This window comes from Equus asinus, chromosome 6 (assembly GCF_041296235.1).
Source record: "Equus asinus isolate D_3611 breed Donkey chromosome 6, EquAss-T2T_v2, whole genome shotgun sequence".
NCBI classification, from domain to species: domain Eukaryota; kingdom Metazoa; phylum Chordata; class Mammalia; order Perissodactyla; family Equidae; genus Equus; species Equus asinus.
The window spans coordinates 62,737,495-62,763,539 of record NC_091795.1 but is presented as its reverse complement, the minus strand read 5'-3'; the positions used below and the strand labels follow the sequence as shown (position 1 = coordinate 62,763,539).

Below are 26,045 nucleotides of genomic sequence, written 5' to 3'. Positions count from 1 at the left end.
AAGTCCTCTTTGCACACATCACTCCACAGAAATACATGCTGTCCTGAAATTGGTGCTTATTATCATTTTAATGTTTCATTACTATAATATGTACTATTTTTATTTCTAAGCTTTATAAATAATATTGTCTTATCAGTATTTGATTGAAATTGCATTTAATTTAAGGATTAACTTAGGGGAGAATCAACATTACAACATTGAGTCTTTCTATTTATGAACATTATATGTATCTTTCCCTTTTTTTTCCTTTCCAATGGTTATCAGTTTTTATTGAAGTGAATTTACATAAAATTCACCATTTTAAAGTGTACTATTCACTGGCGTTTAGAACATTCACTGTGTTGTGCAACCACCACTGCTATCTAATTCCAAAATATTTTCGTTACCAGCAAAAGAAAACCCATATCCATTAGCAGTCACTCCCTTTGCCCTGTTTTCCCAGATGCTGGCAACCACTAATCTACTTTTTGTCTCTTTGGAATTGCTAATTCTGGACATTTCTCATAAATGGAATCACATAATATGTGGCCTTTTGTGACTAGCTTCTTTCACTTAGCATAGTGTGTTCAAAATTCATCCACATTGCAATATGTATCAGTGCTTCATTCCCTTTTATGGCTCAATGATATTCCATTGTAAGGATATACCACAATTTGTTTATCCTTTCACTTGATGTGCTTAATAGGTTGTTTCTGTCTTTTGGCTATCAGAATAGTGCTCCTGTGCACAGTCATGTGCAAGTGTTTGTTTAAGTACCTGTTTTCAATTCTCTTTTTTTAAAGATTGATACCTGAACTAACGTCTGTTGCCAATCTTTTTTTTCTTTTTCTTTTTTCTTCTTCTTCTTCTACCCAAAGCTTCCCCAGGACGCAGTTGTATATTCTAGTAGCAGGTCCGTCTAGTTGCATGTGGGATGCCACCTCAGCATGGCTTGATGAGCGCTGCTAGGTTTGCACCCAGGATCAGAACTGGTGGAACCCTGGGCCACCGAAGCAGAGCATGGAAACTTAACCAATCGGCCATGGGGCCAGCCCCTGTTTTCAGTTCTTTTAGGTATATGCATAGGAGTGGAATTACTGGGTCGTATGGTAGTTTTACGTTTAACTTTTTGAGGAATCGCTAAACTTTTTCGAAGTGTCTACACCATTTAATATTCCCACCAGCAGTATATGAGGATTCTGATTTCTCTGCATTGTTGCTAATACTTGTTTTTTTTGTGGGCTTTTTTGTTTTTTAATAGCCATCCTAGTGGATGTCGAGTAGTATTTCATTGTGTTTTTGATTTGTATTTCCCTGGTGGCTAATGACATTGAGCATCCTTTCATATGTTTGTTGACCATTTATGTGTCTTCTTTGGAGAAATGTCTATTTCAGATCCTTTGATCATTTTTTTTTTTAAGATTTTATTTTTCCTTTTTCTCCTCAAAGCCCCCCAGTACACAGCTGTATATTTTTAGTTGTGGGTCCTTCTAGTTATGGCATGTGGGATGCCACCTCAGCATGGCTTTATGAGTGGTGACATGTCTGTGCCCAGGATCTGAACTAGTGAAACCCTGGGCCACAGAATTGGAGCATGCGAACTTAACCACTTGGCCATGGGGCTGGCCCCAGATCCTTTGCTCATTTTTAAATTGGGTTGCTTTTTGTTGTCGAGTTGTATATATATTCTGGATGCTATACCATTTCTAGGAAATATATATTTCTTTCTAAGTTTTTCAGTTGCCAAAAGTTGTTCCTACTGGTTACTTATTCTTTTTAAAAGCACTGTGGCATTTGCAGATATAGCACCTGTTTATTTTTAATGCAATTTGTTTGTGTATCCCCTGACACTTCTTCCTGTCCATAGTTTGTCTGTTTCTTAGAGATCAACTCGTTACTTTTTAAATCTTCTTTTGTATCTTTACTTTCTATTTCAATAATTTCAGTTCTATATATATATATACACACACATACATATATGTGTGTGTGTGTCTGTGTTTAATCTGTTTTTGGTCTTTCTTCAACCTCTTGAATGTTCACTATTTTTCCGGCCTTGTCTTTTTCAGTAAGCATTTAAGATTGCACTTTTCCTTCTATATGTTGCCTTAGCTGAATGCATCCCATAAGTTTTGAGATGTACAATTTCTTACTTAAGTATTTTATTCCCATTATCATTTGTTTTTCAGTTTGTCATTTGTTTAGAAATAATTTTTTAAATTTCCAAGCATGGTTTGTGTCAGTCTAATAAAAGTTCTCCATATATTGAGGGTCATGTGTGCTCTCTTATGTCCATTAGATAAAGCTTTAGTTGTTTTGTTCTCACTGTCTGTATGCTTGCTGATTTTTGATCTCCTGAGTGAGAGAAATGTGGATTTCTCCATGTGGTTCGATCCATTTTTGCTTCATATGTTTTTAAGGCACAGTGCTGTTGTTTCTTTGTGGCAGAATTGAAGCTTTGTCATTCTTTAGGGATACTGTCTTAGTAATGCTTTTTTCCTTAGATTTATTTATCTGATAGTAAGAGAGTTGTGCCAGAGTCCTTTTTAGTTTTTTACATGGTATATCTTTTTCTATCCTTTGTGAGTCTTTATGGTTTAGGTCAAAAATCTTATAGCTGGATTTTATTTATTTTTAAATTTAATTTGATCTCTTTTTTTAAGTGGCAGTTTGGCTTTATTTCTTCCAGATTGTTTTGTGATTCCTGTTCTTTCTGGTTGCTCTTACCCATTCTGTCTGTCTGTCTTTTGTATTGATTTTTGCCTGTCTCTTTGCCTCTGCCCCATCCTATCAAACGTGTGCTAGTTTGGAAATTTTTCACAAATTAAAAAAAAAATGTGTAGACTTAACTCATCAAAGTCAAAAGCCTATCAGCATCTTCTCACTTATCCCAAAATATTAGGATCTTAGGATAACTAAGATCAGATTACATTTCCTCCTTATTGGCTGGTGTTTTAGGTTTTTACCTCTCAGGTTTCCATTCTGTACAGTCAGTGCTTACCAGTTCCTTTGCTATTCGTTCCTTCTTTCTGGCTATTCTTTATTTTGGGGGTCTGTTAGGTGTTTTGTTTGTTTTGTTGTGGTAACATTGATTTATAACATAGAAATTTTGAGTGTACATCACTATATTTCAATTTATCTATAGATTACATCATGTTCACCAATTAAAGTGTTATTCAGGTTTTGTTTGTTTGAAATGTCTATATTTCACCCTTGATCTTCAAGGATATTTTTATCTGGGTGTACAATCCCAGGTTGACTGTTAGTTTCGTTCATTTCTATGAGATTGTATTGGGCTGTCCTTTGACTTACTTGCATTGTTATTGATACTTAGAAGTCTTGGTTCCAGATACTGATTCCTTCTCTTACTGTGTCCAAAAGCGGATTTCTTTTTATTTTTCCTATTTAGATTTGCTGTGTTTTCTTAATTGCATAATTTATATCTTTTCTCGGTTCTGGAAAATTATCAATGAGTTTGTTCCTTCATTCTTTTTCTCCAACTATGATTGGACATGTGTTAGACTTTCACATTCTTTTTCTGCCATGTGTCTCTGCTGCTCTGTTTGTGATTGCTTCACATGTTCTAATTCACTGAGTATCTCTTCAGCTCTAATATGTTACTTAGCCAGCCCATCAGGGTTTTGTGTTTTTTTTTTAAAGATTTTAATTTTTTTTTTAAGATTTTTTTTTTCCTTTTTCTCCCCAAAGCCCCCCAGTACACAGTTGTATATTCTTAGTTGTGGGTCCTTCTAGTTGTGGCACGTGGGGTGCCGCCTCAGCATGGTCTAATGAGCAGTGCCGTGTCCGCGCCCAGGATTCGAACTGACGAAACACTGGGCCGCCTGCAGCGGAGCTCGCGAACTTAACCACTCGGCCACGGGGCCGGCCTTTGCCCAGCACCTCTTTCAAAACTGTATTCCCCCATCCATGGAAGGAAAATGTAATGATACTCATTCATCTTTCTTCTCTCCAGATTTTGGGATTATTAGTGAGAATTCTCAGGGTTTGTTGGCTCACCAGTGGGTTTCTGCAAGGTGGGTGAGGATAGGAACTTGGCCTGGCTCTGCCTCGCTTCTCTTAAGTTCGTTGGGAGAGGCATGTTCTATAGCAGTGTCAACCCAGCATTGTAGCATTCTCTTTTCCCTGTAAGTATCGTAAGTCTTGGTCCTTGTTTCTAGATCATCTTCATTGTCTGTTTAAATAACTGTATAATATTCTGTTGATGTACCATTGTGGTTTTGCTGTAACAGATAAATCTGCAGAGATTTTATTCATCCTTGTGGTGTTCTGCGTCTGTTGCATTCTTTCCTTAGATTGAATTCCTTGGAGTAGAATTGTTGTGTCAAAGAGTATAACAGATATCTGAGTCTTAGGGCAGATTGCTTTTTACTTTTTTAAAGGTTGTAATAACTTAGATTCTCACCAGAAATGAATGAGTGTACTAATTTCACTGTAGTCTCATTAATATTTGTTGGTGGGGTTTTTTTCCTTAAGGAAAAAAAATACCTGTAGAATAATATCTTAAGGTTGCTTAAATATTCATATCTTTTATTATTATGGAGCTTTAGCATTTTCCTATGGGTTCATTTACTACTTATTTTCTCATTTGTGAGTTTTATGTTTTTATATTTATCCATTTAATGACTTTGATGGTTTTCTCATACATGCAAACAAGTGCCTTTATAAAAGAAAATATTAACCTTTATATTTTTACAGTTTGCAAAGCTAGTTTTACAAATTTTTTGTCTTCTTAAAAATTAGGTTTATTCAAAATTTTAAATTTTAATATATAATTAAATCTATCTTTTGTTAAGTTGAGAAAGTTATTTGATAAATTTTTTTTTTTTGCTATCTTTCTGTAATTTGACTTTAATTCCTTATTCTTGTGGTGTTCACTTTTGTTATGTGAAGAAGGTTCGCTCTGATTAAGTGGATAGTAATTGGGAGGAATTTATATCAATCCCACTTACTGAATTTTTAAAATTCTCCTTGTTTTAGAAAACTGACTCTCATATTACACTTCTGTATATAATTTTTTAAATAGTTCTTAATGTCTATGAGGATAGGCTTCATTCTTTTTTAAAAATATTCTTTCATAATTTGTTTAAATTTTACTTGTTTGAAAAAGAGTCCTCTTGGATAGTCACTGGGAATGAGTAGATCTTAATATTTGATTTAGTTTTCTCTTTTCATTGTTTGCCTCTTCACTTATCAATTCTTTTAAATCTTCCAATAAGCAATTATCTTTATAAAAGCCCTATATAATTAAGACTTGTTTTTAAATATTTTGTGTATATTTTTACCTTTATAAGTGAGATCTATTTTTTATTATGATTTCTTGCTGGTTATAACAGGTAAGAATTTAGGGGAACAAAGTACTTAATAGTATGTTTTTAAATGATGAAATTTTGATGAACTTTCACTTTGAAGAAATAAAATACTATAGTTTTTTTTTTTAGAGCTAACTTTTTGAGATTCCTAAGATGGGTTCTTGGTTTGGGTGAAAACTACACATTCCGTTACAGGCTTTGAAGACTGAATATTCTTTAATAATGTTTAAAAAAAAATGTTTTGAACATTATTTAGGAAAAAAGGTAAATAAAAATAATGAATACTGTTAGTGACATATGCAGAGCACTATGTCTATTTCATATGAACAATTATTATTATTTTTTTAGCTGAGAAAGATTCACCCTGAGCAAACATCTGTGTCAGTCTTCCTCTATTTTGTATGTGGGTTGCCACCACAGCATGGCTGCTGCCAAGTGGTGTAGGTCTGCATGCTGAACTTAACCACTAGGCCACAGGGCCAGCCCCTCATGAACAGTTTTTGTACGTCTAGAGCTCTAAGCTCCTATTAAACAGAACTTTATGTCTTTTAATAAATACTAAATAAATAATAAAATAAACTCCTTGTAGTTGTGACTGAGTAACTTATGGGTAGTGAATCATTTAACTCAAAACATTAGTGAAATTTGAATTAAATAAGTAAAAGAAAATACTTGGTTCATGATTTCCATCTTTACCCATTGTTTATAAACCTTAGCTACTCTTTCCTCTGTCTATAGGTGGAAAACCATGAATTCCTTGTAAAACCTTCATTTGATCCTAATCTGAGTGAATTAAGAGAAATAATGGATGATTTAGAAAAGAAGATGCAGTCAACATTAATAAGTGCAGCTAGAGATCTCGGTAAGAATGGGCTTCTGGAAGTTTGACTAATTATGTCTACATAGTACTCACACTGGTGCCAGACGTGCTTTTCCTGGAAGACACAGTTGATCATGCCAGCTCCTTGTTTCAAGTGTCAGCCCCCTTTCTACAGCATAAAATTACGGGCACTTAAAGTTGACATACAGGATACTTTACATTTGGAACTTTGCCTCCCTTTCTAGATGCATCATCTCTTACTAACTCCCCCAACCCTAGGATGACCCCACGTTCCTGCCAGACAAATCACCCAGTAGACCCTTGCATCATGTCTTTATAAGACTTGGTGGGTTTTTTTGGGTGTGTTGCCAGTCTTCCTCTTTTTTTTTTCTTTCTCCCCAAAGCTTCAGTACATAGTTGTGTATCCTAGTTGTAAGTCCTTCTAGTTCTTCTATGTGGAATGCTGCCACAGCATGGCTTGATGAGTGGTGTATAGGTCTGTGCCCAGGATCTGAACTGGTGAACCCCAGGCTGCAGACGTGGAGCACACAAACTTAACCACTATGCCTCCGGGCTGGCCCCTATAAGACCTATTTTAAATGTCGCTTCCTCTGTAATTCTAATTCTACTAGGAATAATGAATTGATTTGGCTTTGGGGTTCCCATGCACTTCATTAATGTCAACTTTTTTTTTTTTTTGATTGGTCCTGAGCTAACCTCTGTTGCCAGTCTTCCTCTCTTTTGTATATGGGACACTGCCACAACATGGCTTGATGAGCAGTGTGTAGGTCTGTGCCTGGGATCTGAACCTGTGCACCCCGGGCCCCCGAAGTGGAGTGCACAAACTTAACCACTACACCACCAGGGCAGCCCCATCTTTTTTTTTTTTTTAATGTCTACATTCCATACTAGATTATTAATTGTCTCATTAGTCTCACAGTGTTCATACTGTTTTGTTCTGAATTAGTAAACCTTTTCGTTCTGACTGTCGCATGTGTGTTGAATGAATAAATCTTAGCATATCATAAGATGCCTCAGAGCAGTATTACTTAAACTTTTGGAGAATCTGATGAAATTTATGGATCCTCTTCCCAGAAATATGCCCATACCTACATATACAAAAAAATTTGCAAATCGTGTCCATGGAGAGTCCATATGTGGACTGGATCGTAGATTTAAGAATCTTTGCCTTAAAGGAGATTAAAATTTACCCTCCTCATTTCATACTCTCTACCTTCTCTCTACACAGTCCCTTTCCTCACCAGACAAGTGAGGTCTGTCTTTAGTTGTTTGCTGTTACTGACATTCAGTAGCCATGCTTTAGCAAATAAATTTGTAGGTACTATCACTGTCTTCTAGTTTGCTGTCTAAAGATCATACTGATGGATGAGATCATGAGGAGCAGACAGACTTTTAAAGATTTTATTTTTTCCTTTTTCTCCCCAAAGCCCCCCAGTACATAGTTGTATATTCTCCATTGTGGATCCATCTAGTTATGGCATGTGGGACGCTGCCTCAGCGTGGTTTGATGAGCAGTGCCGTGTCTGCACCCAGGATTCGAACCAACGAAACACTGGGCCGCCTGCAGCGAAGCGCGCGAACTTAACCACTCGGCCATGGGGCCAGCCCCGACAGACTTTTAAAAACTCAAAAATCTTAGGTGCATAAAATCTAGCTGATCAATCATTGCCTGTTTTGTGAAGTTTCCTACACTTAACAGAAAATATATGTCCTAGTTTTTTCTAGTTTCACTGTCAGTCTCAAGTTTTTGTTTGGAAAGTATTTTGTCTACTTTAATTATACTCTGTATTAGTTCCACAGAAATCCTTTCATTAACTAAAGAACTCTCATGCAGAACTCCTTGAAGGCAGGGGCCATATCTTATTCATCCAGCATCAGAACAGAGTGTGTTGCCCGCTGCTGGTGCTCTGCAGCCTTGGGTGGATGGGTTTACCCAGATCACGCTTCCATACCAGAAACTATTAATAAGGAAGTTTAAGGATTTTATAGATAATCCTTAATTCATGCAGTTTTTGAGTGAAGTGAAGTAGGATTCGAATCTTTTCTAGTTAGACGATGATGATAATTTCCAGCATGCTGTCGTGTAATAAAAGTATGTTTTTCACTTTTTAGATTTAATTATTTTGAACATTTACCTTGAAAAATGGCTGCAGATATCCATGACATACATTTTCTTTTTTCTTAATCATGAAGGCTTAGATCCTGGGAAACAGATTAAACTGGATTCCAGCACACAATTTGGATATTACTTTCGTGTAACATGTAAGGAAGAAAAAGTCCTTCGTAACAATAAAAACTTCAGTACAGTAGATATCCAGAAGAATGGTGTTAAATTTACCAACAGGTTTGTAAGCCTGCAGTAGTTCCATGGAAGTAAATTATTCTGTGATGAAATGTGAATGTTCTGTGATAAAGAAGTTTTACCTTATTTATTGTTAATTGATAAGACATAAGGTAAGGTTGAAGCTTTATTTTTTTTACAAGAGGCTATTCAGGTATCCCAACACCGCTTGTTAAATAATCCGTCTCTTCCTCTTTGGCTGAAGTCGCACTTTGGGTCTGTTTTTGAGATGATTCTTTCATGTATCACTCTCACCAGTTTTTTTTTTCTTTTTTCTCTCAAAGCCCCCTGGTACATAGTTGTGTAATTTAGCTGTATATTTTTATATTTTAGTTGTGGGTCCTTCTAGTTGTGGCATGTGGGACGCTGCCTCAGCGTGGCCTGATGAGCGGTGCCATGTCCACGCCCAGGATCTGAACCAGCAAAACCCTGGGCCACCGAAGTGGAATGTGCAAACTTAACCACTCGGCCATGGGGCCGGCCCCCTACAACTTTTTTTTTAATCATATTTCATGCTGAAAAAGATCTTAACCAATTTTTTCTGCCTTTTCCCTTGCTGATGTTAGGAAGTTCCTCAGACAAATTATTCATAGGTGAAAATAGAATTATTTTAAAATAAATTTTCTGTGATATGGTGGTGCAGGGGAGGGGGAATTTGTCCTTGCTCCTGTACTGTACTAGAATTGTGGCTGGCCTTACTCCCACCCCTCCCAAATATTCCCAGTACCTTACAGGTAGCTTTTTACGATCCCCTTTTATCCATTTACTTATCAAGTATTTTGAGTATCTATTATGTGCGGACATTATTCTAGGTGTTCAGACACCCCAGTGATGAAAACATTCAGTCTGTTTAGTTTATTCTTCATAACAACTCTCTGAAATAAATAGGACAAGTATATTTCTCTCATCTTTTAGATGAAGAAGCTGAAACTCCAATTGCCCAGGATCAAACAACTAGTAACACTAGGTACTCAAACCTACACTAGGTAGTCAAACCTAGATCTTCTGTTGCCAAATTTAGTAGTAGTTGTTTTTCCACCACACTATATCCCTGATTCTAGAAATAAATATATTTGTTGGCCTAGATAAGACAGAATTTGGGGGGTATTGTAATCATCTTCAAATCACCGATTGATTAGTTGTAACATATATAAAAGAGATTGAACTGAATGACCACAGTGATTCCATAAGTTGTGAAAAATTCATTCATTCATTCATTTTTGTCAGTAAATTGAATGCTTGCTATGTTTCTGACCCTGTAATCGTATAATTCTGCTTCGTAAAAACCTCTGATGTCTATCTGTTATCTAGAAAGATGTAAAGTCTTTATCATGACCTGCACAATTTGGTCTCTGCCCATCTGCTTTTGTCTCCTGCGTCTCTTCCCTTCATGTAGCAGTCTCACTTTCATACTGGCTTTGCCTCTTGCTTTTATTCCTTTCATTCTTTCCATTTGCCTGTTTCATACTAGTCTTTTTGTGCTGCTTGCCCATATACCATTCTTGAGCTGCGCATGTGTATTATGCCATTGGCTAATCCGTCAAGTGCACAGTTATTGCCTTGGTTGACTGATGCCCTTTTCCTTCTGGTAAGTACTTCCCCCTTTCCTCTATGATCCCTCATCTTGTCCTTTTTTAAAATTTCCTTCTTTTCCTTTGATACCAGTGAATATTTTTTTCTTTATTCTCATCTTTCTTGTTTCAACCTGTAATTTTCATTTTCCCTTTAAATTACTCAGTAAGATTTAGTTTTCAGACGTTTTCCTTACTTTGATAACTTTCACTATCAAAACAGTTATACTATAGTAAGAAACCATGTTTGATGTGTTTTGTATGTGTGTTTGTGTTAAAAGGGGTAATGGCCTCTATCTTAAGTAAGGATGAAAACTTATTCCACTTAAATATTTTAGAAAAGGTCACAGATCAGAATTTTACTCAAGGGAATAATTGTTATAGCAAGAATTGTGCCAGCAGGCTCTTCCAAACAGCATAAATGTTAGTATGCTGAATTCCAGCCACATCTGCCCCTAACGAGTTGCCAGTTTTCTGATGTTTCCACTTTATTTATTGTTTTGATGTTTTATAGCCTAGATACTCTGGATGTATAGTTATGTAGTGCATATTACCTCCAGTAGATGTTTTAATATTTTTAATAATACCATTATCTTGATTTGCAGTAAATTGACTTCTCTCAATGAAGAGTATACCAAAAATAAAACTGAATATGAGGAAGCCCAGGATGCCATTGTTAAAGAAATTGTCAATATTTCTTCAGGTAAATTTAATAGAACCAATACATTAAATATTCTGAATATGACCTGGTTTTTGGTAACAGAAAAAACATCAGGATGTTTGAAGAGTGGTTTTTCAAAAAACTGTTAGATACAGTGACTATTTATTGTGTTAGGCTACTTATAAAAGAATGCATGCTGTATTGTGGTAGGAAAAGTAACTGGAAATTGCTCTTGTACATAGAAAGATATGCTAGTGCAGGCTGAGGAATGGGAATACCCTAAAAAATAAAGATGTACAGAAAAGCGCTAAACTTACTGTAGTTATAACAAGGCAAAGAGACACCAAAGGCTACAAGGCAATTGTAGGATAATTTTATAGGATTTTCCAATTGTAGGATAATATGGTAGGATTGTCCAAGGATAATACCTTAGATGATCTATGGACTCATACTCTTTTTTTTTTTAAAGATTGACACCTGAGCTAACAACTGTTGCCAATCTTCTTTTTTTTCCCTGCTTTTTTCTCCCCAAATCCCCCTAGTACGTAGTTGTATATTTTTTTAGTTGTGGATCCTTCTAGTTGTGGCATGTGGGATGCCACTTCAACATGGCCTAATGAATGGTGCCATGTCCGTGCCCAGGATGCGAACCCTGGGCAGCCGAAGTGGAGTTTGCGAACTTAACCACTTGGCCACCGGGCCGGCCCCATCATACTCTTGGTTATGGAAATAAACAGCACTGAAAAGAAAATAGAAATTACACATGAGGCAGGCCTTTTTGAGTTCTCTGTGCCATTTTATACATTTTCAGAGTCCATTCTCGAGGCACTGTTTGGGATGAGTATCCTGTTATTGAAGGGACAGGTGACTTGGCACTGTAGTATCGCCCTTAGCATGAGTGAATGTCTGTTTAGTGTGGGTGATGTGTGAAGCTGGAAGGCTTTGCCTGTTGTCTTGTGTATATTAAAGATTTTATTTTATTTTTCTTCTTCTCTCCAAAGCCCCCTGGTACATAGTTGTATATTTTTAGTTGTGGGTCCTTCTAGTTGTGGCATGTGGGACGCCACCTCAGCATGGCTTGATGAGTGGTGCCGTGTCCACTCCCAGGATCCAAACCAGTGAAACCCTGGGCCACTGAACCAGAGCGCGCAAACTTAACCACTCGGCCATGGGGCGGGCCCCAGTGTCTTGTGTATATAGATAAATTTAGATTGTGGGACATTCTTTTTATGGCTAAACTCTTTGAAAATGTCAGCGTCATAGAAGCAAAAAAGGAATCTGTTCTAGATTAAAGGATACTTAAAGAGACAGGACAGTCAAATGCAGTAGACAGTCCTTGACTGGATCCAGGACTAAGGGTTGGAGTTAGGCAATAGCTATAAAGGACACTATTGGAATTGGCAAAGTTAATATGAGATAATATGATATCTGTGTCACATTTCTTGGGTGTGTATTGTGATTAAGTAGGAGGATGTCCTTGTTCTCAGGATATACATGCTGAATTATTTAGGGGTAAAACAATCATTTAAAACTTATGCATGTATAATTCTGTAAATTGTTTTACTATTATGAATTTTCATAGTAAATCAGAAAGAAACAAAAGTTAAAGGGTTTTAATACGCATTATGTATTGGTGTTGATGAATGAAATTTGTGAAGATTACATTTTTGCTTGGTGGTATCATAACTGTAGCATGATAATTTTCTACTTGAATTATGTTCCTGAACCTAGATTACATTTTTAAGAACCCATAAACACTATATATTCAAACTGTGAGTTTTCCTCAAAAAATACTGTTAACTAATATTCATTAAGCACCTACTAGGTTAAAGCTGCTGGATTTTAATGTTTAAAAATGTAATGGATCGTCTTTGTAGTTTTCTTTCTTGGTGTTAAATTAGAGAAGGTGACGCTGTTGAGAATCAGATGATGTGAGATACCAAGTATAGACTTTTAATTAAGAGGCTTTGGGTTTCTTTTTTATTATAAACCTATTCTTAGGTTAGAAATTTTATGAGTTTTAAAGAAATTTTAGTAAGTACTCCACTAATGTTTAAGATAGGCCCACCAGACAATTCATGGCAGTAGCTTGTTTAGAAACTCCTTTTGTTAGAAGTATCTTTAAATACTTGACTACATGCATTACAGTGTGGGCTTTACTTAGATGAACTGAACTGAGACTGTCCTGAAGGCAGCTTTGAAGTAGCTGGTAAGAAATGTGTCAATCCATGTGTTCTTTTGTTTGTTTGTTTGTTTGGAGGAAGATTAGCACTGAGGTAACTGCTGCCACTCCTCTTTTCGCTGAGGAAGACTGGCCCTGAGCTAACACCCGTTCCCATCTTCCTCTACTTTATATGTGGGATGCCTGCCACAGCATGGCGTGCCAAGTGGTGCCATGTCTGCACCCGGGATCCGAACCGGCAAACCCCGGGCCACCGAACGTGCGCACATAACCATTGTGCCACCGTGCCAGCCCCTAATTCCATGTGTTCTTAATACAGATTCCTTGATACAGCAACAGACTTCTGTTGCTACATGATAAGGTAGTGTGAGCTCATTTTTTCCCTTTTTTTAAAAAATAGATATAAGGTAAAACAGGAATAAATTTAAAAGTGGTAAAACAGTAAGAGAATTATTTGTATTCAGCCATTCATAAGTTAATTTTTATTTTCAAAACTATCACTTTTTTTTTAAAAAAGATTTTATTTTTTCCTTTTTCTCCCCAAAGCCCCCCAGTACATAGTTGTATATATTCTTCATTGTGGGTCCTTCTAGTTGTGGCATGTGGGACGCTGCCTCAGCGTGGTTTGATAAGCAGTGCCATCTCTGCGCCCAGGATTCGAACCAACGAAACACTGGGCTGCCTGCAGCGGAGCGCGCGAACTTAACCACTCGGCCACGGGGCCAACCCCTCAAAACTATCACTTTTATGGGGAACAAGGGAATCAAAGATAAGTCAAATTTGCTGCCATTTGATTAAACTCATAATTTTTTTCCCTAAAATTAAACACCATTCTCTTGAATGTCCCTTAAGTTGAAGCTTTTGACACATTGATGTCCGCGTGATAGTGCTACATGACATGTGGGTCTGTTACACCAACCCCTCCAACTTATTAACATTTTATAATCTATTCTGAAAATTTTCACCATTTTTATTGCTGAAACATGCTTTGCCCAGCATGTGTCAGGGACTTTTTAATGTACATAATAGCTTCTAGTTTTAATACTCTAGCAGAGTAGAATCTTGTTCAAAGTATTTTAAGTGACAATTATGGATCTAAATTTATGCTAAAATTCAACTGCATGTGGTAGTGTTGGAAAAAAAAGAAGAGCTCAACTAACAGTCTCATGGTCAGGTGGTACAAGCACGGGCCTTGACAGTCACAGTATATCTTGCTACCTGGTGTTTGCATGTTTCTTATGATAATTGTTAAATGCCATCCTGGTTTCAGCCTCTTAAAATTTAGAAGAAGGTGTGTGTTAAAAGTGCAGGTGTGCCTCAAATATTACTGCACCCTTCTTTTCTTACCGTATCAATATATTATGAAAGCTTTTCCTTTTTAGGTTTTGGGTTCTTTTAAACCTCTACCTCATTTCTTTATAAGCAGCTGTGTGCTTTTATATTTTAATGGGTTTTGGTAAGGGAAGGCATCACACTTTTTCTATTTTTGAAATCTGTTCATAGTAGGGGAAGATGTAGCAACACATTTTAGCCTCATGTTGAGTTTTAGGTGTTCCTTTCAAGTTTAGTTATGGCAAACTTCTGTTAGTTTTTTTTTGAGGGAGATTAGCCCTGAGCTAACATCTGCTGCCAATCCTCCTCTTTTTGCTGAGGAAGACTGGCCCTGAGCTAACTTCCTACCACAGCACAGCGTGCCAAGCGTTGCCATGTCCACACCCGGGATCCGAACTGGTGAACCCTGGGCTGCTGAAGCAGAACGTGCACACTTAACCACTGCACCACCAGGCCAGCCCCTAATTTTTTTTTGAAGTATATAAGTTAGGAAATAGATTTTGAATCCCCACATGGGGGGGTTTACATTCATTCTTCTAGCTGTTGCTGTGTATTTTTTTGTGGTTCACTCCTGTGTCCATCTTCTGTTTTTATCTAGGCTATGTAGAACCAATGCAGACGCTCAACGATGTGCTGGCTCAGCTAGATGCTGTTGTCAGCTTTGCTCATGTGTCAAATGGAGCACCTGTTCCGTATGTGCGACCAGTCATTTTGGAGAAAGGACAAGGAAGAATTACACTGAGAGCATCCAGACATGCTTGTGTTGAAGTTCAAGATGAAGTTGCATTCATTCCTAATGACGTTCACTTTGAAAAAGATAAACAGATGTTCCACATCATTACTGGTAAAAAAAACCCCCACAAAACCTAGTTTATAGGCTTTTTGGGGTAATGTTTCCCTTCTTTTAATGTTAGAGTGGAGATATATTTAAAATTGATGAAGAAAATCCTAGTCCTTGACCTTAGAAAAAGAACATGTTATTTGTACTAGTTAGTAGTATATTCACATTTAGATTAGGGGGAAGATTTGGGAGGGGGGAGGAAGCTTGTGAGAGAATATTGTATTTATATGAAACTTGTTCCAGGGTTTCAGTGCATTTAAAAATGAACATCCCTACATCCTCAAAGTTTACCTTTGAGCCAGACCTTTCAATAGTGGGGTCATTGAAGGTCAAACAGAATTGGCTTCTGGAATGACCTCAGCTTAGGGTAGCACTTCTTTGAAAGACATGGCACTATATTTGAAACTCGACAAAAGTAGGCTTGCTTCTAGACTGATATACAGTATCTCAAACTAACGTGTTTTGAGAGATCTTAACCAGATTCTACAAAACAAAAATAGGGGTGGTGTAGGAATCTTTGGGCAAATGTTTTTGGGAAATGATGACTGTATTCTGTTTCCCCAAAGGCATTTTCAAGTTGTTTATATAAGCTAAAGTAAATTGTACATTTTCCAAGAGTAAGATCGTGTCTTAGGGCTTTAGTGTGGAGTTGAAGTGATTTAAAGGATTTGACCATACTGATCCTTTCACTAATAGTGCCATTGTTTTAATCAGTTTAGTTATCAATTAGGCCTGTACTACTTTTTTGGATATCATAAAATTAGCCTGCAGGCAGCTCTGTGAACTGTGGGAAAATGTATGGTCTTTCTAGAGCACAGTCAAATTATAGGTGAGGTATATTTTTCATGGGTCCTTTTGGTGAAGGGGGCACTGTAGGTTTGTCTGGAGAGAAAACAGCATTATAGTAGAGGGGGCAGTAACTGTCCGCATCTTTGGGCAGCCTATGATTCTGCTTCTTGTATACCGTGTCGTATGACTGAGGTGATTAGTCGCCAATGTCCAATTTAGGACTAGCAGTTGATGTATTAGTAGCAGAAATAAATGAATAATCTTGCTTTTTGATATACTTTATTTGATAGGCCCCAATATGGGAGGTAAATCAACATATATTCGCCAAACGGGGGTGATAGTTCTCATGGCCCAAATTGGGTGCTTTGTGCCATGTGAGTCGGCAGAAGTGACCATTGTGGACTGCATCTTGGCCCGGGTGGGTGCTGGTGACAGTCAGTTGAAAGGAGTCTCCACATTCATGGCTGAAATGTTAGAAACTGCTTCTATTCTCAGGTGAGTGCATTTCCTGTTAATGGCACTGAATGTCCCTGTCCTGTGAGAGGTACATTTGCAGATTCATCAATAGAACATAGGAGAACTTTTATCTAGTTTAATAGTTTTCCTGTGGACTTTATATATTTTATATTATCTTGAAAGGGTGACTGGTGATAGTTATGGAAAGCTTCTTTGATTTTTAAAGTTACCTGACGGTTTCTGCTAGTTGTTCACCTTATAAATCTCCCCGGCTACCTGGCTTTTGCTTACACAGTTCACACTACCTGGAATGGTCCTTCCTTGCCCTTTACCCCAATCCTTTCTAATCTTTAGAGGCTCTAATGATGGAAATTCTACCTTTCTGATGGTTTCCGTTTCATTTAAGCCTAAGGTCATGAGTGCTTCTCTGAACTCTTTGACGTGTCTTTAATTTATTAGGTTTTTATTTTAGAGGTTACTGAAATGTCTTGTTTTTATTCCACTTTTTAGGAGCTTCTTTGAAGGCATGGAGGCTATGCCTTCTGTTTCTTGGTGTCTTCTAAAGTATTATGCATATAGTAGATCCTTAGTAAATTATGTGTTGATTATTGTTTGTGGGGAATTATAAAAGCAATACAAATGTTCCGTGTAGTAATTAGTCAACAAGTTAATATTCATAACTTAAAAAATTAAAGAAATAAGCAAAGGTGTCAATGGCAAGTCACAGAAAAAGAAGTAAATGACCAATAGGCTCATGAAGAACTGTCAAATTCTCTAATTAAAAAAAAAAAATTCCTCTTTGTATTTGGTTAAAGATGAGAAAAGAAAGAATCCTAATATCTTGTATTGGTAGGGGTGTGGCAGGCTCACAAGTTTATATGACCACCAGCCGTGTATACGAGTGTCTGTAGCATCACACCTTTGTCCCATCTTCATGTGGTACTATTTTTTAAAATTCCTAGCTGATTTGATTGGCGAGAAATGAATGATAGCCACTTTCTTTGGAAATTCTTTGGTTACTTTTAGTAAGATTGGTAATCTAAAAAATATTTACCATTTGTTTCTTCTTCCATCAGTTGTTCATGTCCATGCCCATTTTTCTACTGAAGTTTCAGTGCTTTTTATTGACTTTGCTGAATTTTTTTGTATATTAAGACAATCTGTTACGTTGCAGCACATCTTGCCCGTTGTATTGTCTTAATTGTGTTTTTTGCGTTACCACATATTATGGGAAATTTTCATGTAATTATGTGTTTCAGGTCTGCGACCAAAGATTCTTTAATAATCATAGATGAACTGGGAAGAGGAACCTCCACCTACGATGGATTTGGGTTGGCATGGGCTATATCAGAGTACATTGCAACCAAGATTGGTGCTTTTTGCATGTTTGCAACCCATTTTCATGAACTTACTGCCTTGGCCAATCAAATACCAACTGTTAATAATCTACATGTCACAGCATTAACTACTGAAGAGACCTTAACCATGCTGTATCAGGTGAAGAAAGGTACGTGTGTACCACTGGTGCCCTATACGTTCAGAGTGTGACAGTGGGAAACTCACTACTATTGAAATCGGCAGTGATCGCCTTACTCTAAGTTAGTATGTATTATTGGTGTTTTTACAGAACACATTTACCTCTTAATTCAGTTTAAGGGCAGGGACATGAAATGTTATCTGTATTTCTGTGTCTTGTAGTGGGACCACTCATTCTGAAACTGTTGCAGAAAGAATAATCTGTACTTTTGACCATCATTACAGAGGGATTTTGTACTGCCTCCCATGGCAGTGTGTTTTCCCGTCAAATTAGCTACTCAATAGTAACAATAAGTTTTTGAAGTTTCAAGGCTCTAGCTGTTAGTTTAAAAATTACTTGGGGCCGGCCTGGTGGCGCAGCGATTAAGTTCGCACGTTCCGCTTCTCGCCAGCCCGGGCTTCACTGGTTCAGATCCCGGGTGCGGACATGGCACTGCTTGGCAAAAGCCATGCTGTGATAGGCGTCCCACGTATAAAATAGAGGAAGATGGGCATGGATGTTAGCTCAGGGCCAGTCTTCCTCAGCAAAAAGAGGAGGATTGGCAGTAGTTAGCTCAGGGCTAATCTTCCTCAAAAAAATAAATAAATAAATAAAAATTTAAAAAATAAAATAAATAAAAAATTACATATTGTAATTATCTTGACTGTATTATTTTTAAGGGTGTGTTATATAAACAGGTTCATTTAAGTTGGTGTTTCCAGAAATCTTGAAATTGTTAGTAGTTAACACATGAGAAATGACTGACTTGTTAGCATTTTATTCTTTCAGGAAAGTTTGTCATTTGTGGTTCTTGCAGCTAATCAGATTACTGACTTGATGAAATTAATGTACTATAAAGTGTTTATTACTTAAACATTTCACTAATTATCAGAAGAAATTTTTTTAGATGGCTTTCTGATTTTCCATGAACACATTTTTCTTCATCAGTTGGTTGCACATAAATGAGATTTTTTTTTCCTTCTTCTCCCCAAAGCCCCCCAGTACATAGTTGTATATTCTAGTTGTATGTGCTTCTGGTTGTGTTATGTGGGACGCTGCCTCAGCATGGCTTGATGAGCTGTGCTAGGTCCGTACCCAGGATCCAAACCAGCGAAACCCTGGGCTGCCAAAGGGGAGCCTGTGAAGTCTACCACTCGGCCCTAGGGCCGGCCCCTTTTTTGTTTCTTTTTATCCTTTGTTACTTGTGCTTCAGTGGGAATCCTTTTGCTTTGCTATGTTTACATTATTGTTGTTACTGATACAGAATATAGATACTTTTAGTTGGACCTGGCATTTAGCACAAAGTTAAGGTTTTGCCTTTAAATCATTATTTGTATTTTGTGTGATATAGAAATGGGTTCAGAATATAAAAAAGACCAGATGAAGTATGGAGAAGATAGGAATAAATTCATCCTTCACTGTGGATGTTTATTGAATATTTTTTCTATTTTGTTTTTACTTGTTTCTCTTAGTTGTGCAAGTATCCAGCTCCAGAATGCATGAGATATATAACTAGGCCATATATAGTTGATAAATAAGTGAGGCAAAATGAAAGTTCCATAATAACTGCGAGCATCATTTGTATTAAACTTCCGGAAGAAATATCTTAAATCAGTTTATTTTCTGCAAATGGGGATGAAGATAAGCTACCTAGTCTCTAAATTTACTAGTGATTTGAGTCAAATTCCATTATCATTTGTTTTCAGTAATTTAGAATCAGAATGAGATTATGTAAGAATGGTAAGTAACTTTTCTAAGAAAAGTATTGTAAATATTTAAATATATTTGGCCAATTTTCCAGAGTCGCCATCTCTAGAAAATGATGTAGGCAGATCCGGAGGATAGGACGATAGACCATTCATTCACTAATAATGTCAGTATAGTTTGAATTAAATGTTCCTCCTAATTAGTGACACTTTTACGTTGATCTCTTTTTTTCTTAGTACTTTAGTTCTTCCCTTATGAAATGAGAAAACCTGAGAGAGATACTGAGTTGATTAATTTTTCTGCAGATTCAGATATTTGTCCAGGCCTTTGAGGATTATCTGTCAAGCTTTTCCTCTGCTATTTTTATGATTTCTACTACATTTGTCAAAGATAAAATGCAGCACTGTGTGCCAAGTCATAATCACTTCTCACTGGAGGCTTAATTAAAATTCCTTTAAGTTGCTCTGAAACATTTGGCTAATGTATTTGAAATAATACAAAATTAAGTTTCCTAATGACAAGGTGAGAAGTATAAAGTCCCATTTACATAAACTGCCGTCTCTTCCTACGCTGCCTCTCACACCCTCCAAATTTCTTGTAGGTATCTGTGATCAAAGTTTTGGGATTCACGTTGCAGAGCTTGCTAATTTCCCTAGGCATGTAATAGAGTGTGCTAAACAAAAAGCCCTGGAACTAGAGGAGTTTCAGAATATTGGAGAGTCACAAGAATATGATGAAATGGAACCAGCAGCAAAGAGGTGCTATCTGGAAAGAGAGGTGTGTCAGATTGTTTTTGTAGTTTATTTAATCTCTGTGATGTTACATATAGCAGGTCACCAAGGTGAGTTTCTTCCCTATGTGATCTAATGTTTGTTGATTGATTATTCATTATGGCTTTCACTTAGATTTCTTTGCATGGCAAGAACTCCATCTGTATCATTTTGATTTCTGCACTACGTACATTTGCATGATGAAAGATAGCAGTTCAAGTACCAGTAAAAAGGAGGAGGATAAGAATATTAGTCTAGGTTTAAAATAAGTAATTCAAAAGAGTTAGAGATGTCCAAGCACATCTTTAATTCATAAACGAATAGATCAAGTTGTTAAATTGTGTATTTACTTGGTGCATCGTTAAGATGTTACCAAAGGAATATAGTTTCTCTTCTCCAGTTGTTTAGAATCTATTTGGGGAAACAAGAATAATGAATATGTCATAGAGAATAAAATGGCATATGACAAATGTTTACTCAGGAAAGCTCCTTGTGAGCAGGATGTTTCAATTCTCATGGGAGAAGTGGATCCTGAGTTGGGCCTTCTCTGGGTGAGGGTGAGGTTTAGATGTTCACACAGAAAGATATAAGCTTATGCCCAATGTGTTTTTTAAAACTTAAAAGAGTATTAGTTCTCTATAATAATGAAAATAAAAGAATCATAATTCACTGTGGGGTCCTGGCAGCATTTACTGTGCTATACATTGCAACAACTTCTTATCACATTTTTAGCTATTACCCAGTGAGTTTTTGTTGTTGTTCTTACTCAAAGGAGAGATGATTATTAAACCAATAATAGATGATATGTTTGGTTTTTGAGCTTAAAAGGTATTCTTTTATCTGTGGTACCTGTACAAGCAGGAGAAATGTATTCTAACTTGTTAATAGCTTTTAAGTGTGGAAATTGCCCTCCTGAATATGAGTGGTCTTGGTATGAGCACCGCAGCAGTCACTAGTCTGGGAGTGGATAGGCTCTTTTATGGAATCTCTGGTTTCCAGTTAGAACAGAAGCCATGTACTTCTGATAATGTTAATTACATTGTATTTTGCTAAAATTTTAAGCTAAGGGAGACAATCATAACTATCAGTGTTACTCAGTCTAGATTTTATCTTTATTTGAAAAAAAGTACACTTGTTATTTAATAGAGAAGTATTTCTTCTGTATCTTATCATTTGGCTATCTACCTTTCACCTTTAAGGTACTTACTACCAACTAGCTCCCTGTGTGAAAAGCAGACTTTCTAGTTCTGCTTCATTTGCAATAATAAATATTTACATAGTGCCTACCCTTTGCCAGGCACTGCTCCAAGCACTTTACACATATTAATTCTCTGCAGTTTTTACAACAGCCCTGTGAGGTTGGTAATATTATCCCCATTTTATGGATGAGGAATGTGGGTTGTGGACTTTAGCCACAGGTCACACTTGGCAAGTCAGAACCATATTCTCTAGAATGGCAGTAACTGGGCAGTAAAATAAAAAGAAACATCCTGTGCATATGTATGAGTATTAAATTTTCAGAGACTGTTTATGCTTTACAGTGTTTATAAACTTTGAGTTCTTTTTTTCCCAGAAGAATAAAAGCTGAGGGATTTGGGAACTACTAAAGTATTCGGCCCCTTTGTCATTAGCAGCTGAAAATACACTAAATATCCTTGTAATGATTTGCTATGAGGAAATACGGTCAACCAAGTGCTTTGCTATATATTCTATATATATTGGGTGGTATGTTTGGATAGAAATTTAGTGAAACAATTCATTACTATGTAACGTGACTTTTAGAAAAGACATTTTAAAGACTAATGAATGTTCACTTGTCTTTCAGCAAGGTGAAAAAATTATTCAAGAGTTTCTATCCAAGGTGAAGCAAGTGCCCTTTACTGAAATGTCAGAAGAAAACATCACGATAAAGTTAAAACAGCTGAAAGCTGAGGTGATAGCAAAGAATAATAGTTTTGTAAATGAAATCATCTCACGAATAAAGGTTACGGCATGAGAAAATCACATCAATGGAGTGAAGATAATCTTGATAAGCTATTGTCTGTAATACTTTTGTATTGTTTTATATTAACCTTTTTTCATAGTGTTGGCAATTGATGCCCATGGATATCAACTTAATAAAATATTTAGTAATACTTTGTTCTACTTGAGTACATTTTCAAAGATCTTTATTTTGAAAAATGAGAGCTGAAAAATGAGGAATACTTAAATGGACATGGGCAATAGTAGGCAATACGTTGAATTTTATAAATAAAATTATGTAGTTTATGGAATTTGATATGCATTGTATTCTTTTTGTAATAGGTCTTCTACACATGTTTATTCCCAAATGGTAGGGAAGAGACAAGTAGTCCAGAGGCTTTGTAAAAGTAGAGGATCTTAAAGCTGGAAGGAACCGTGGAAATTGTTACCAGTGATTGTCCAGAGTGTCCATCTGGTGGCAGGAGCCAGCTTGGCTGCATGCTCATTAGCCAAGAAACTTGTTATAAATCTAGGGCCCTCATGTGACTCTCCACCCCGTCTGCCATTCTCCCACCCCCAGGCCGTGGTGAGGCTTGAGATCTGGATTTTAACAAAATCTTTTCAGATAGGGAACCCTGACTGGTCTCCTTCTTTTATTAAAGGAAAGAGATGGAGATGTTAAGAGTTAGTGGCTGGTCCTGCTGAAAATGGGGGCGGGGAAACACAGTGTTTTCAATAAATGGTGACGGGATGATGGAGTATCCATACAGGAACAAAATGAAATTGGATCCCTACTCCATGTCATATATAAAAATTAACTTCAGTGGATTTTTGGCCTAAATGCACACGGCAAAACTACCAAGCTTTTATTGTTTAGTTGCGTATAGTTCCATAGAAAATAGTGTAAGAAAATATTTTTATGAATATTTGGGAAATACGAAATAGTGTTGGAAAAAATTTCTTAAGTCACAAACAACATAAAGTTTGACACACTTAGCTTTACTGAAATTAAGAACTTCTTTTCATCAAAAGACATCACAAAGTGGAAAGATTAGATTCATAATGGGAGAAGATATCGCTACCACATAAAACATGGAAGGATATTATATCCACAATATATAAAGAACTATAAAATCACTAAAAAGACAACCCAGTTAAAAGACAAAGGATATGAATAGATAGTTTTCCAAGGAAGATATGGAAATGGCCAATAAGCACAAGAAAAGATGCAGGATGTCCTCAGGAAAATGCATATTAAAACCCTAGTGAGCTACCATTTCACACCTGTTAGGATAGCTAAAATTATGCTAAGCGAAATAACTCAGGTGGAGAAAGTCACATATTCTATGATTTCATTCATGTGGAGGGTAAACACAGATACAGAGAATAGATTGTTGGTTACCGGAGGGGAGAGTGAAACGGGTAGGGTGGGAGATTTACATGGTGATGACAACTAGACTTCATGAACATGATGTCGTCTATACAGAAGGCGAAACAGAATGATGCACTCCTGAAGTTTATATGATGTTGTAAACCAATGTTACTTCAATTTTAAAACAGAAGTATTGATGAGGATGTGAAGAAATTGGAACTCTCATACGCTACTTGTGGAAATGTAAAATGATGCAGTTGGTTTTGGAACACAGGCTGGCATTTCCTCAAACAGTTACCATATATCCCAGCATTTCCATTCCTAGGTATATATCCAAGAGAAAGATGTTCGCACAAAAACTTGTACACAAGTGTTTATAGCAGGATCACTCATAATAGCCAAAAAGTGGAAACAACCCAAATGTCCATCAGTGGATGAATGAATGGATATACAAAATGAGGGATATCCATACAGTAGAATATTATTCAGCCGTAAAAGGAATGAAAGACTGACAGATGCTACAACTTTGATGAACCTTGGAAACAGTAGTGAAGCCAGTCATGAGACCCTATGCATTTTGTGATTCCATTCATAAGACAGTCCAGTATAAGGAAAGCTGTAGAAACAGTAGGTTAGCAGTTGCATAGGGGTTGGTGGCTAGGGAGGTGAGAGCTAAAGGGTACTGGGTTTTTTTCTGAGATGTAAATGTCCTAAAATTGGCAATGGTTGCCCATATCTGAATATACTGAAAACGACTCATACACTTTGAATGGGTTCATCGTCTGGTATGTGAATTATATCTCGATAAAACTTGTTTTAAAAAAAGTTCAGGCACTTTACCCAGTCGGAAATCTAAATGGTCCATACACGTGTAAAGGTCTTTAATCACCAGTCAGAAAAATGAAAATGAAAACCATGCTGGGTTATTCCTCCCACCCACCCCACCCCCCACTCCACCCTTACCAGATTAAAAATCGTTTAAAATGTGACAATGCCAACTGTTGGTGAGGATGTGGGACAACACTGCTGGTGGGAATAATCTAGTAAAGTTGGAAACACGCACATGACCCAGCGATTCTTAGGTGTGTACTCTTGAGATGCTTGTACACAATGTGCATATACGAATGTTTGTGATAGACCCAAATTGGAAAGTGGAAACAGCCCAGGTATGAAAATGGAACTACAGCTACACAAACTAACAGATGGACTCTTAAAAGCAATAAGCAAAAGGAATGACAGATAAAGAATGATAGTTTTTTCCTATTCGCCTGAAGTTGAAGAACAAGTGAAATACTGTTTCATGGTGCATTCATAGGAGGTGAGACCGTAAAGGAAAATAACAAGGTGAACGTGCAAGTCAGGAGAGTGGTTGACTAGGGGCATGGGCATGCTGATGGGGAGGGGGCTTCTAGAGGGCTTCTGGAGCATTCTGTGTTTTGACCTGAGTGGTGGTTATGCAGGTACTTGCTTTATAATTATTGTTGAACTATGCAATTATGTTTTAAGCATTTAAAGTTTGATACGAGAACAAATGAAAAGTTAAGTCCAATGAGCCCCTTAAAGTGCTCATCTTAATTTACCATGCTCTTTTTTCATCATCATTGATAATTTGGAGTGAGTTACATCAGTTTTCCTTTTCTGGATGCCAAAAGCTTGGGAAGAAGGCAAACTTAAAAAGGAAAAATTTATGAATGTGGCAATTTTATTGGTTAACAAAATAATTTAGTCACTTATAAGTGGAAGACTTTTTTATATCATTCGAAAAGCAATTTTAGGGACCGGCCAAGTGGTTAAGTTCCTGCGCTCCGCTTCAGCGTCCCCAGGCTTCACCGGTTCAGATCCTGGGCGTGAACATGGCACCACACATCAAGCCATGCTGAGGTGGCATCCCACATAGCAGAATTAGAAGGACCTACAACTAGAATACACAACTATGTACTGGGGGGCTTTGGGAGAAAAAGAAGAAAAAAAGCAATTTTAAAATTCCAGTGAAATACTTCATCCCCTGGTTAGCTATGAAAGAATGTTTTTAGAAGGCTGCACAAAAGCACATCCAAAATGGAAATCAGTCCATGGTTTTAGTTGTTAGGGCTACAAGACGTGGGAGGAGGGGATGTCAATTGCAAGAAAACGCAGTCTATCAAGCTGTGATAAATCAGGCTGCTTTCATTTCTCTAAAAGAGACAGTGTTTAGTTCTAAGATGTTTTCAACAATGAAAAAACACATAATAGACCTGTTTAAGATGTTTCAGACTTAAGCTTTGCTTATTACATAAATATGCTAATAAAGCAACCAGGCCTTCAATTAGAGTCTGCTTCCTTTTGGAATGGTGGATGTAAAGCAAACGATCAACTAATTTCTCATCTATCAAAAGACAGTTGCATTCTAAAATTTTAA

At 36.9% G+C, this 26,045-nt stretch overlaps 1 protein-coding gene across 1 annotated transcript in view; it reads left to right on the top strand.

Moving 5' to 3' along the window:
- Positions 1 to 22,586, top strand: part of MSH2 (mutS homolog 2) — a 74,670-nt gene extending 52,084 nt beyond the window's left edge. Inside the window, exons 9-16 of the mRNA XM_014833066.3 lie at positions 6,045 to 6,168; positions 8,341 to 8,491; positions 10,665 to 10,762; positions 14,833 to 15,078; positions 16,155 to 16,359; positions 17,580 to 17,827; positions 20,145 to 20,320; positions 22,139 to 22,586. Of these exons, the coding sequence (XP_014688552.3) occupies positions 6,045 to 6,168; positions 8,341 to 8,491; positions 10,665 to 10,762; positions 14,833 to 15,078; positions 16,155 to 16,359; positions 17,580 to 17,827; positions 20,145 to 20,320; positions 22,139 to 22,309 (1,419 nt within the window). The 3' untranslated portion in view covers positions 22,310 to 22,586. The remainder of the gene's footprint in view (positions 1 to 6,044; positions 6,169 to 8,340; positions 8,492 to 10,664; positions 10,763 to 14,832; positions 15,079 to 16,154; positions 16,360 to 17,579; positions 17,828 to 20,144; positions 20,321 to 22,138) is intronic.
- The last annotated feature ends 3,459 nt before the right edge of the window (positions 22,587 to 26,045 follow it).